Source organism: Megalops cyprinoides, chromosome 15 (assembly GCF_013368585.1).
Source record: "Megalops cyprinoides isolate fMegCyp1 chromosome 15, fMegCyp1.pri, whole genome shotgun sequence".
In the NCBI taxonomy this organism is placed as follows: domain Eukaryota; kingdom Metazoa; phylum Chordata; class Actinopteri; order Elopiformes; family Megalopidae; genus Megalops; species Megalops cyprinoides.
This window is the reverse complement of record NC_050597.1, coordinates 7,191,992-7,204,294: the sequence shown is the minus strand read 5'-3', so window position 1 is coordinate 7,204,294 and position 12,303 is coordinate 7,191,992. Positions and strand designations below refer to the sequence as shown.

General features: G+C 41.9%; 2 protein-coding genes across 2 annotated transcripts in view; both read left to right on the top strand.

The window, feature by feature from the left end:
* arfgef3 (ARFGEF family member 3) overlaps positions 1 to 4,113 on the top strand; it is a 41,767-nt gene extending 37,654 nt beyond the window's left edge. Inside the window, exons 32-34 of the mRNA XM_036547195.1 lie at positions 179 to 309; positions 2,154 to 3,375; positions 3,773 to 4,113. Coding sequence (XP_036403088.1) covers positions 179 to 309; positions 2,154 to 3,375; positions 3,773 to 3,964 — 1,545 coding nt within the window. The 3' untranslated portion in view covers positions 3,965 to 4,113. The remainder of the gene's footprint in view (positions 1 to 178; positions 310 to 2,153; positions 3,376 to 3,772) is intronic.
* Positions 4,114 to 8,129: 4,016 nt separating this feature from the next.
* LOC118790288 (psychosine receptor-like) lies at positions 8,130 to 11,208 on the top strand. Its single transcript, XM_036547192.1, has 3 exons — positions 8,130 to 8,186; positions 9,967 to 10,588; positions 11,201 to 11,208. The coding sequence occupies exons 1-3, from the start codon at positions 8,130 to 8,132 to the stop codon at positions 11,206 to 11,208; spliced, it is 687 nt and encodes a 228-aa protein (XP_036403085.1).
* Positions 11,209 to 12,303: the final 1,095 nt, after the last annotated feature.

Here is a 12,303-nt window from a genome sequence, read left to right as displayed (position 1 = left end):
CGCCGCAGAATTTCTCATGCTCATCTCCATTTGTGTGTTTGGCTTGATGTTACCAACGCCTACCATTAATCCAAAAATGTACAGTATGTTACTGACTTGAGGTAGAATGAGAAGGTTCACAGCTTAAGGTGGAATGACGTGCCTCACGGCTTTTTCGTTTCTCCAACTCCTCCTCCAGGTGTTCATGCTGGACACCCAGTGTTCCCCAAAGACCCCCAACAATAAGGAGGGTTTTGAGCATGCTCAGTCGTGTGTGCTGATCATAGAGCTGCCTCCGGACCAGCAGTCGAATGGGCACACACAGAAGAGGTGGGTCAGCATCTGCTCAATGTGTGACACCGTTACCTGTTGGCTGAATGTGTATTCCATTAATAACATGTATGAATATTCCAGCAAAAATCAAAATGTTACTTTTCATCTCTCTTTGGTATGTTTTGGGCCTGTCCCATCCACAGGTTACATCATGTATGCTTCTGACAATAACCAGTCTTTGTTAACTTGTAATTGCGCATATAAATTTACCTGCAATATTATAATGTTTTGTTATTTTTCTTCTGACACGTTTAGATAATAATGGTAGTGTGTACTGCTGTGTAAGCTGTTGTGCGGTGTTGCAAGAGCTCTTTCTTTTGGAAAATCTTGCTCACTGTAGAATGACTGTCTTCCGCTTTGAAGTTCAGTGTTGATTTCTCTTTTCAATCATGCTGGACTGGAAACAGGAAAGTTGGGTAAGGCTCTATTTAATATAAAGCTTCTGTGTTTGCCGTCCCCACACGGTCACTCGCTCTGCTTTTGAAATGAACTGTGACGGTGCATTTCAAATTATTTCTCCGGGATCACAGTATGCTGCAGTACGTGATACTTCAGTTTCATGGAATGTAAACACTGACGTCTTGTGCCGATTTCTGTAAGGGGGTCAGAGTAGACTTTTCAAAAGAAAGAAAGGAAGAGGTGAGTCTTTTTCTCCATCACATGAAATCCAGGCAAAGCCGTGAAAGGAGAAAATGCCTGTTTCACAGGTATTCACTACCATAACATTGAGTGGAATAAGGAGTATGGCTATGGTTTGTGAGCAATCAGCTACATCAGAGTAAAATGAAACCCAAAAACAAAGCCCATCTAAGGGCCTGAACTTTATGCAGTGGTTCTGTCAGTCTTTCTGTGTTTGTATGTCTGGGACTGGACACTGAAACGTAATAATAAGAGCTAGAAACTGTTCTTGGGCTGATAATAGTTGAAATTTTTTATATTTTTTATTTTTCATCTGTCCGTGTGAATGGCCTGCCAAAATACGTGTTCATAACTTGCTACAATTCACATGAATTCAATATGAAAAAGCAGTTCACGTGAAAATTTAAATACCCAGTGGTCAAGTTGCTTGCTGAAGCCTGAGTACCATAAGATAAGCGCTTCTGTGGTTTTCGCTTGACTATAACTGTCTCAGCAGTGAAATGGCTATAGTTTGCGATGACCTTTTGAGATAATGGCTATTTTAAGATTCTGCTCAAACGGTAGCACAACTTTCCGCTGGCTTATCAGAGGTAAAAAAGCAAGGAAAGTGTTCAGCACTTCGGTCAACCTAAGAAAATATATTTATTTCAATTTACTTCGGCTCTCACTTTTATTCAGTTGGCAGTTCAAGGTTCTTCACAACAACCTTGCCCACTATTCCCATTTGCTGACAGCTAGCAGCATCTTTGCCATGGGGCCGAAGTATCACAGTTTCACTTGGTTCCAGTTCAGAGTATAGTAGTAGAGGAGCAGGCAGAACCTGAATATTTCAGTCCCTGGTTCCTCTTTGTAGTAATGAAAGTAGAGAACCCCCCCCCCTCCTGGAATTGCTATGAAACTGTCATGCTTACCTGCACTCCCTGGTGCACTGCTATTACATTACACTACATTACATTAATTTAGCAGGACACCAGAGCAGCTTCCAGCACAAAAGAACAGAAATGTATCCATTCAAGTTGAATGAGCAACAGTGTCAGACCAGGCTAACAACACTCCCAGACCAGTGAGTGTGAGCATGACACTGTTTGGTTATTAGAGATGGCATTCTGTCTGCATGTGAAGACATTATTTTGAACTGTGCAGTGTACAGTGTACTATTCTCCTTTGCCTGGAGCTGACTGGTTGTGTCCCCTGATCCACAGGATTCCGTTCAGGACCATCGTGGTGAGCTTACTCTCCCACCAGGTGTTGCTCCAGAACTTGTATGACATCCTGCTGGAGGAGTTTGTGAAGAGCTCCAGCCAGCCGGACACACTGGAGAAGACCACGCCCGTGTCGGAGCCCAAGCCGGGCGGTTTCCTGCGCTACATCTCCATGCAGAACCTGGCCATCATCTTCGACCTGCTGCTGGACTCGTACCGCACGGCCCGGGACTTCGACACCAGGCCGGGGCTCAAGTACCTGCTGATGAAGGTGTCCGGCGTCTGTGGCGCCGCCAACCTCTACCGCCAGTCCGCCATGAGCTTCAACATCTACTTCCAGGCGCTGCTGTGCGCCACCTTGACCAACCAGGAGAACATCACGGCGGAGCAGGTTAAGAAGATCCTGTACGAGGATGAGGAGGGCAGCTCGGACTCCTCCCAGCAGTGCTCCTCGGAGGACGAGGACATATTCGAGGAGACGGCGCAGGTGAGCCCGCCGAGGGGCAAGGAGAAGCGGCAGTGGAGGGCCCGGATCCCCTCCCTCAGCATCCAGCCCGTCAGCAGCCTGGACTGGGCCTGGCTGGTGAAGCGGCTGCACAAGCTCTGCATGGACCTCTGCAACAACTACATCCAGATGCACCTGGACCTGGAGAGCAGCGTGGAGGAGCTGCCCGTCCTCAGGGGAGACCCCCTGTTCTTCCTCCCCCTCTTCCCCTCCGAGACGTCCACGCCCTCCACGGGGGGGCTGTCGGGCCGGGGGACGCCATCGGAGGACGGCTTCCGCTGCCACCTGGCGGAGACCCCCTCGGAGGATGCCCACAGCCCCGGGCCCCACGGGCCCCACCCAAAGGGCGAGCGGCGGGAGGCGGTGGGGGGCAGGAAGAAGGAGTGGTGGGAGAGCGCGGGCAACAAGCTGTACACCATCGCCACCGACAAGACCATCACCAAGCTGATGATCGAGTACAAGAAGAGGAAGCAGCAGCACAACCTCTCCACCTTCATGAAAGAGGCCAAGGCGGGCGAGAAGAGGGCGGAGCCGGTGACCCTCAGGGGCCCCGACTCGCCCGTTCCCCAGCGGCCCCAGCAGCTGGTGGACCAGGGCCCCATGCGGCACTCGTTCAGCGCCGGACCTGAGGTGCTGAGGCAGGAGAAGAGGCCGCGCTCGGGCTCCACGGCCAGCTCCCACAACATCTCCCTCAGAGACTCGGAGGCACAGATACAGGTAGGCGACCGGCGCAAAATGGGGCACACAGTCATGCCACTTGAGGCACAAAATGATGATAATGTGGTCGTTATTGTTGTTGTTAAAATGAATTGCATTTTTATGGCGCCTTTAATCTCGTGGCCGTTTTGCAAATGAGGGGGACTCAACTTAACAGCCACTCGTGAGTGCATCCATCTGCACCCAAACTGCCACCACACATGACCTACTGTAACCAGTGTTTGAACTGGTGAACCAGGCAGGAGTGCCCTTTATTTTCTGAGTGCTTACTTTTTACTTACTTTTTAACCAGCTACCCCCTCTCTCCCACCATCTCTTTCTCTCTCTCTCTCTCTCCCTCTGTCTCTGTGTCTCTCTCTGTTTTTCGCTCTCTCTCTCTCTGTCTGACCCGGGTTAGGCCTGGACCAACATGGTTTTGACCATTCTGAACCAGGTACAGCTCCTGCCAGACCCCACCTTCACAGCGCTGCAGCCGGCTGTTTTCCCCTGCATCAGTCAGCTGACGTGTCATGTGACCGACATCAGGGTGCGGCAGGCGGTGCGCGAATGGCTGGGGCGCGTGGGCAGAGTTTATGACATCATCGTATGAGGTGCCCACTGTCATGAGGCGTTATTTTGGGGGTGGGGGGGTTGTTAGAACCCCATGAACCTACGTTTGGGGTGTTTGGCTGCGTCACGGTTGATTGTTTATTTTGTCATGCTTTGATATGTTTTTTAGTCTTACTGATAGCCATCATACACGCCATTTATGTTATTACTGTACAATACATTGTTTTTTTTGTACACATATGGAATAATCATGTATTTAAACATATTTATTGTTTTGCCTGATCATATTTGTTCAGTATTTATTATGTTTGTCCTTTTGATTCATCTAAAAATTCACCATATTATATGAAAAAAGTAAATTTATTAATTTAAATTTATTTATTTTGCGTTTGATGTAACATATACATGCATAAATCAGACATACTGTGCCATATAACATTATGAAAGATTTATAGTACAAATTCTATATTTTCTATTCATCTTTTTTCTTTTTCCCTATGGGTAAGATGGGCTTAAATTTAAGGTTTAAATTTATATATGAAAACAACTGGTATGGAAGAAGGTGTAGGGACATCTTAAACCCTGCAGTATATGGCCTCAGTTCAGATGTCTTGAATTTCAGTTCAGTCTCATAATGCTTGTTTAACGATACAGTGAGTTCTCTGACTATGGAAGGCTACAGAGATTTTCAGGATGAAGGCTACCATGTAAGCCAGTGGCTGTAAGTGCAGGGCCTGGCTTGTTGCTTGAAGTTGAAAGGAACAGTCAATGGATCGCACATGAAAAAGTCACAGTGAGGGAAGCTGAGTGAGCTCCAGTACCAGGTATCATTGCCAGGGTCAGAAACGAGGCTTGGATGTAAAGCTTACAGGTGAAACATGCTCATAGTGTAAGCAGCAAATATGAAGCGAGGCTCTGTTCAGAGAAACCAAGGACCTCACACATCCATGGAACCATGGAACACGTCATGTTGTTCTCCATTCAAAAGGTCATTTCCCCGCCTCCAAATTTCCTTCAAATTCCCTGGCCCCGCCTCCTGTCCTCACTGCCCCACATTTACGCCTCATTCACATTTCCCTGTAACAGTGACCCAGGCATACATTTATGACTCCATTTTCCCCTTCACTGAAAAAAACAGGTCAACCAAACTACAGTGACTAGCTGATGTGGTCCCGATCTACCCGAGCTTTGCTTAAAAAAAAATCCAAATTCACTGCAGCCTGCCGTAGGGATTCTAGTCCCAGCCATAAACCCTACAGGCTTCCTGTGTCATCCCTGGCTGATGCTTCCCTCGTCCTGTCCATTAGCTAATGCAAGATGTGCAGATGATGGTGGTAATTACACAAGACTCCAAATGACCCTCATACACCCCCCATCACTTCCAGGTCATAGAGGAACTCTGTGTATGGTTGGCCTGCTTTATATGGTCAAAAAGGAGTGGTTTGCTAAACGGCTAAAATGAGTTGGTGGCATTGGATATAATTTAATGGGTGATTATATTTAAAATATCAATTTGTGTAATTACTGCTTCAGGGGAGTGTTAAGGATTAACAAAAGGCTACAAAAATGGAATAGATTCCCTGACAGTAGATGTCTAAAAAGTAGTTTTGATATAAAAGTACTGTTGCCTTTACAAAGGAAAGCTGAGAAAAAATTTGGTATTTTAATTTTCTTGATATTTGGCTTGGCTGCTAAAAAAATGAATCAAAGCATCTCTGAGAATACTGCAGCAGATAAGAGCAAAAATGTAAGATTATTACTTCAGCAGAATGGGGCAGTGCAAGAGTCTCATCAGAAAATGTGAGCTATCTTAAGCAGTGAGAGGATTATTAATGGTTATGGTAAAACAAGCCCAAAACATGCCCAATGACCTTACAGTTAATTGGCATTTGAAAAATACAGTGCTTTTTCTAAAAAAAAATTTGTAGCAGAAGATGTATAGTGATTTTAGGTTTGGGACATTTGAGTCTTTCAGGAATACTAATTCACTTACATTCAGGGTAAAAACTGACCAGTGGGAATGTTGATTTCATGACTTAATTTATTCTTTGCTTCATCTTAGGTGTGAAAGTCAGAGCTGAAAAGGTTGTGCAACTGTCACACATTCACTTACACTGTACAACAGTCATGCATACTGTACAACATTCACAGTAATACTACACAACATTCAGTTATATTGATTTATTTTCAGCTGAAGCATTGCCTCACCACTGATGACTTTGTTCATACTCTTTTATATACATCATAACTATTTCACAAACTATAGAGCCCATTGGTTCTTAATTGAACCATATATTGTATATTCCCCAAAAATGTCACACTTGGAAGTTAATTGCTCCTGGCATTTGTCGGAAGGCTAGCAGTGGAACTTTATGGAGACAAGATGCTATGCAGATTTGTTTTCTCAAACCAAACTGGACTTCAACACAACCTGTGAATTCAGGGCCTGAATGTAACATTCTACGTGTAAATACTCAGACGATGGTTGTTCTTCAAAGCAGTCCTAGTTTTGTGGTCTGTTGCTCTCATTTCTTGTCTTTTATGTTTGATGTTCTGAGTGTTTAGTGTCAGATCTGGGTGGGAAAGGACCAAAGACAAGCCAAATTTGTATGTGACAGTGTTATTTTTGTGTATTTATCTGGTTCTCGCTAAAGAAGTTATTCAGAGCGCAAAGCGGTGCATGAGGTCATAATGCAAGCATTGCAGTGAGGTGTGTCGGGGGGTGTGGCTTCACGCTTGTGTACAGCTGTGTTATCAATAGTGAAGAGGACTCTGAATCCTCGGCCATCGCACTGATCTCAATGGCTCCACATTAGTGTGGTGTGTACCTGCCATGTCCTCCCTTGCCCTTTAAGCTTCACTCTCGCTGCTGATTGCTTCATAGGGAAACCCATGCGTGCAAATTTAAATCCCACACACCAGGCATACAGCAGATGCATGTAAGACAGGTCATAATGACTGGTCCTGGAGTTCCGATATCAAAGCCTGTACTGGCCAAGAGGATTTTATTTATTTCTTCCTTTAGAAGGGCCCAACAACAAAAGCACATGATAATTCAACAGTGAATTATAAATACAAATTGAAATTTGATTTATTTGGAATTTGTTTAGCATTTTTCTGGAATTTTGTATTTCAAATTTTTATGAGGACACATCTAAGAAAACAGTTGACTGAGAGGAAGTGTTTGTGGAATGGCTGGGACGTGATAAATGGTTAAATTAGCTGTAAGCAGCTTACTGTAATGTCGATCCGATCATCAGTCAAATTCCTAAACATTGCTGACTGTGCCATTCTGATCATCCACTGACAGTGTTACTGTGACGTTACAGAGCTTTCAAAACATTTTTTTTTCTTTCCATCAGTTGAGAACTGAATTCTGATTTGACCTGTTTGTGTGAAGTATGATTGGTTTTCACCAATCTGTATGTTTACGTGCAGACATTTTCCAAACAGGAATGTCGGTGGCCAATGGTGTGACGTTTGGGCTTGTTGATGAAACGGTTCAGTGACAGGGCATACACAGAGATGCCTTGCCACAAAGAAAGCCTGCACCTTGTGGAGTGATTTTAAATGCTTTCTGCCTTTGGTAAAATCTTAGGACTTTATTACCATTAATCTTACTGTTCTGTTTTGGCTAGATTCACTTGCTAAGGTAATTGTCTCAAAATAACAGACTATATATATGTATACATAATCTATATATTCTGGTGTTTCCCAGGCTGCAATTTATGTGAATGTGTTGTAGAATAAATATGCAAACATACCAACGCATCTGTGTTTATTTAAACATTTTCACTGTGTACTTTTACCATGCATGGGTGAATGCAAGTATGGTTTACAGTGACTCCGTAACGATGACAACATTCACACATCTAAAAGAGAAAGAAAGGAGAAATTGACTGGCTGCATTTGTTTTTGCTACAATGTGGAGTGTACTGTATGCAGTTTACTCTGCTGCACATCCCACACAAAGAAACGTATCATTCATTGTAATGAATGAGCAACGAGCAATCATTGTAAAACCAAAAGGGTTTCTTTAAAATGCCCAAATGTGACAGAAGGAGGTTTTGACAAAAACACATTGAACGCAAGCAAGGTTTTTGTTGCCTTACCCTGGTGGTTCTTCTACACCTCTTCAGAAGCCAGATTTCAAAATTTGGGTTCTTAGGCAACACAGTGTCAACACATTAAGGGAAGATAGCAAAATGGCAGTCATGTACATCACCCTGCAGCTCTTGCTCAAGCTTTTTGGGGCTGTTTCTGTACAGATAGTTGTGTTGCTCTTGTCTCCATCCTCTTTATTTAGCCTTTACATCTCTAGCTATCTCTATAATGGTAGTTATCTCATGACTCCCTTTTTGCATTCCCAGAATTCCAACTCCAGAAATGTACTTTCAGGTATTTCTGGCATTCAGGTTAAGAGTTTAATATTTTGCCTTCTTTCCAATCTTGATGATCAGACATATTGGCATACTGTCAAGCACTAGTGCACACTAATATACACCTATAATAACACATCTATAGAATGCACAGTGGGTTTGTAATTCGAAATGAAACTTGAAACTGAGATATTTTCTGGTGAGGTTTTCACAAAAACACGTTGAACGCAAGCAAGGTTTTGTTGGCGTACCCTGGTGGTTCTTCTACACCTCTTCAGAAGCCAGATTTCAAAATTTGGGTTTTTAGGCAACACAGTGTCAACACATTAAGGGAAGATAACAAAATGTGTCAAAATGTGTCAATAACAGTCAACATTAAAAATGAAACTTGAAACTGGGATGTTTTCTGGAGATATCCAGTAAATTACATTACATAAATGACACAATATTTATAATAAAATTTATCATCAAAACTATATATTTCCAACTTCAGACAACTTTTCTTCTCAAACATCAAGACACAAGACTGAAGGGAAAGTCGTCAAAATAGACTCTTTCCTGTAATTTGTGTAGTTAGCCATATTGCTGAGAAATGATAGTAAATATCCAGATATATAAATGGGTGATATATTTACATGTAAGTTTGCATGTTGTTGTGGATAAGAGCATCTGCAAATCAAATAATTAAAAATATTGTCCATTACTGAATAATGTCATAGTGGTAAGTGAAACGGTGGTGCAAATGATAATGTCATTAGCAAACGTCCTCCTTAATTTCACTCTACTTCTACAGCTACAGAGTGAAAACTCACACATTTCCAGGGGTCTCATTTAATATTACAAAAATATTTTATATACATTTGTATTTTTAAATATCAAACACAAAATTATTAAAAAAAACTTTCACATTGCACTGAACAGCCTTTGATTAAATGGATCCTGTTTTTCACAGATATTATTTTGCAAGAGCAATAACTTACTTTCATTTACAAATCACTACTCCCTGAATTCACAGAACCTGTATTTAAGGAAAATCCTGTTGAGGCATTTCATACATGAATGGTATACAGGTATAGTCATGTCATCATCATCATCATCATCATCATCATCGTTTCATCGTTTTATCATTTTCTCCGTCAAACACTGCGAGAACAAGCCATAGTGAGACCTTTTCTGCCTTGAAGTTATCCAGCTAACACATACCATTCTCACAGGCTTTATGAATGTACTTTGTTTAATTCTTCCACACACAACCCTGTAAATACAGATTTTTAAAAATCTTTTAAAATCAGGAAGGGCTTATTAAGAAGAAACAGGCACATACTTCCTGCCAGCCTGGAGGAGCAGCTGTACCCAGCCTCCTTAAAATGGCAAAAAACAGTTCCCAGTGTGCAGTGCTAAGGGCCTCTAAGGCCTCACATTGGAAGCCAGATATTATATGGGCTTCTTGTACTTCACCATACACTGGGCAATGTATGGATATGAATACTGTACAGTTTAAATAGTAAGCATCAACAAAATGCTCTCATTTTAGAGTGGCCACCACAGAGCTCGAAGGACGTGAAGAATCACAAATGTCAAACTCACCATCTGACCAGGAAACCATGAATTACACACGTAACTCCACTTTCCCGTCCTATGGTGAACTTTATGATTTTCTCAGAAAACTTTTCTCAACTGGATAACTCTCTGCATTGAGTTTCCTGTCATCTGCTGGGCCATTTTTGCCCTGTATCATCTGGTTAAGGATGACAATGCTGTCCCTGTTTATGTCATAAACCTCCTCATTTCAGACATCCTCCAGCACATTGGTAGATTTTGCATACTGATTCCTGACCTAAGCCCGCAGGTCGAAAATACATTCTATTTCATTTGCGTGATTGGTGTACTATCCAGTGTTGTGTTCATGGTGTGCATCGCTCTGGAGAGGTACCTTGCGATCGTCCATCCTCTGTGGTACCGTTATCGCCGCACCGTCAGACACTCAGTTCTGATGTCTCTGATTGCCTGGGTGTCTCCTTTTATACTGGCTCTGCTGGGTGGAATTGCCAGTTATTGTTCTGGACATATAAAAAACACATATTTGACATTATGTATCTTCCTTATTCTTCCATTCCCTCTTCTTGTGTTTTTCTTGGTGGCCACATGGAGAGCTCTCTCCCGCTCCACCTCAGTGCCCGTCACAGAGAGGAAAAGGATTCTGTGCACATTGCTCCTTGTCCTGGGCAACTATGCAGTGCTGTTCTTTCCCTCCATACTGTTTTCTTTGATTGGATCAGTGTCAAGTACACATATATTTAAATTGGATCTCTTGGATAATATATGTACTGCATTACTGGAGTACTGGAGTACACAGCTGATTCAAATGATCAGTTTGTTATGAAGCAGCTTCAGGAGTTCATAACGAGTTGATCATTTGAATCATCTGTGTTGGAGCAGGGAGAGATCTAAAACATGCAGGGCAGGGGGTACGCCAGGAGAGGGTTGAGAAACACTGATCTAGAACACAAAACACAAGGCACAAACAGGAAGACAGGACCTCTGGTGGCAGTCCGGGGAAGCAGCAGGCAAAAAAGAAAAATCAGACAGGCGGTTACGAGGACGCCTGCTGGTTGCTGTGGGAAACAGTCTTAGAAGCCCTGACAGATCAGCTAAGGAAACATTGTCATACTATCAAGCACTACTTCACACTAATATACACATACACACCTATAACAACATATTTACAGAATGCATAGTGGGTTTATAATTCATAATGAAACTTAAAACTGGGATGTTTCCTACTGATATCAGATAAATGAACTTAAATGACACAATATACATCAGATAAAAGCTATAAATTATTAACTTGAGATGATTTTTATCTAAAATTTTTTTAATTTTTACCTTTGTGTCAGAAGACTGAAGGGAAAGTCATCAAAATAGACTCTTTCAATCTCATGAATTCTGGCTCTTTCTAAAGAGTTTTAGCAGGAGCTTTTTTTGAGTTGGTCACAAACACACGGTTCACGGCAAACAATATTAGAGATTAGTCAACGGGGACTTACTGTGTTGAGTGTTATAATTTGAGAAATAAGTCTTGCTAACGCAGACACTACAATACCAACAAAGCCCTGAAGAGAACATCAACACCCCCCGCTCACATCTCTGAAAACTGAAAGTAGCCTCACAATTTCCTGTACTCACAAAATAGTCTGTGAGCATATGATAAAAATTATTGTCTGGATTACAAAGATCTAAAATATTGCAACTGCAAATGAGTGAAAAGACTTTCATCATAGTCCCATTTCACATTTAGAGAACAATTGGAATTAGAAACTTTGCATTATGAGACTAACCTTCAATGATCAGTTTGTTTGCTACTGTTCTGTCTGTGAGCCTTTGTAGATATAAGGCATGTTACTCTACTATTCCACTAACCCACATCAACTCCTGTAATCTGCGTAGTCATTTTTCTGAGAAATTATACAACCTCAAAACACCAGAGTTTTAATCTGAAGGAACTGTCCTAACAGCCACCCTGAATTGTTTCATGTATGTATATATATATATATATATATATATATATATATATATATATATATATATATATATAAATGGGTGATATATTTACATGAAACTTTGTTGTTGTGGACAGGAGCATCTGCAAATCAAATAATTAAAAAATATTATCCATCAGTGAATAAATGTAATAACCACTGTATTAGTACATACATATTCATAGTGGTATTGTAGTACACAAGGAAGCTGAAAATTGGAACAAATCCTAATGGCAACCGGTACATGTGGAACGTCAAATGAATGTCTTAGAGAGATGGTGAGTGTTCTCAAACATGACAATTGTCATTTCCAGCATGAGGCTATAAGTGAGACCAATCTGCCTTTTGTTAACCCAGTATCAGTGTACTGTTGTGCAATATATTGCAGTGTTGTGTAATAAGAAGTAAAAAGAACATCTTTCTTTACACTGCATTAAACTCTGAGCATTCCTTGATAGAAA

What these genes read in the sequence shown, in the direction of transcription:
- LOC118790288 (XM_036547192.1), top strand. Translation starts at nt 8,130, where the DNA reads ATGGCAGTCATGTACATCACCCTGCAGCTCTTGCTCAAGCTTTTTGGG. An exon ending in AGCTTTTTGGGGCTGTTTCT is followed by an intron (nt 8,187 to 9,966) that starts GTACAGATAGTT and finishes TGATTTTCTCAG; the next exon opens with AAAACTTTTCTCAACTGGAT.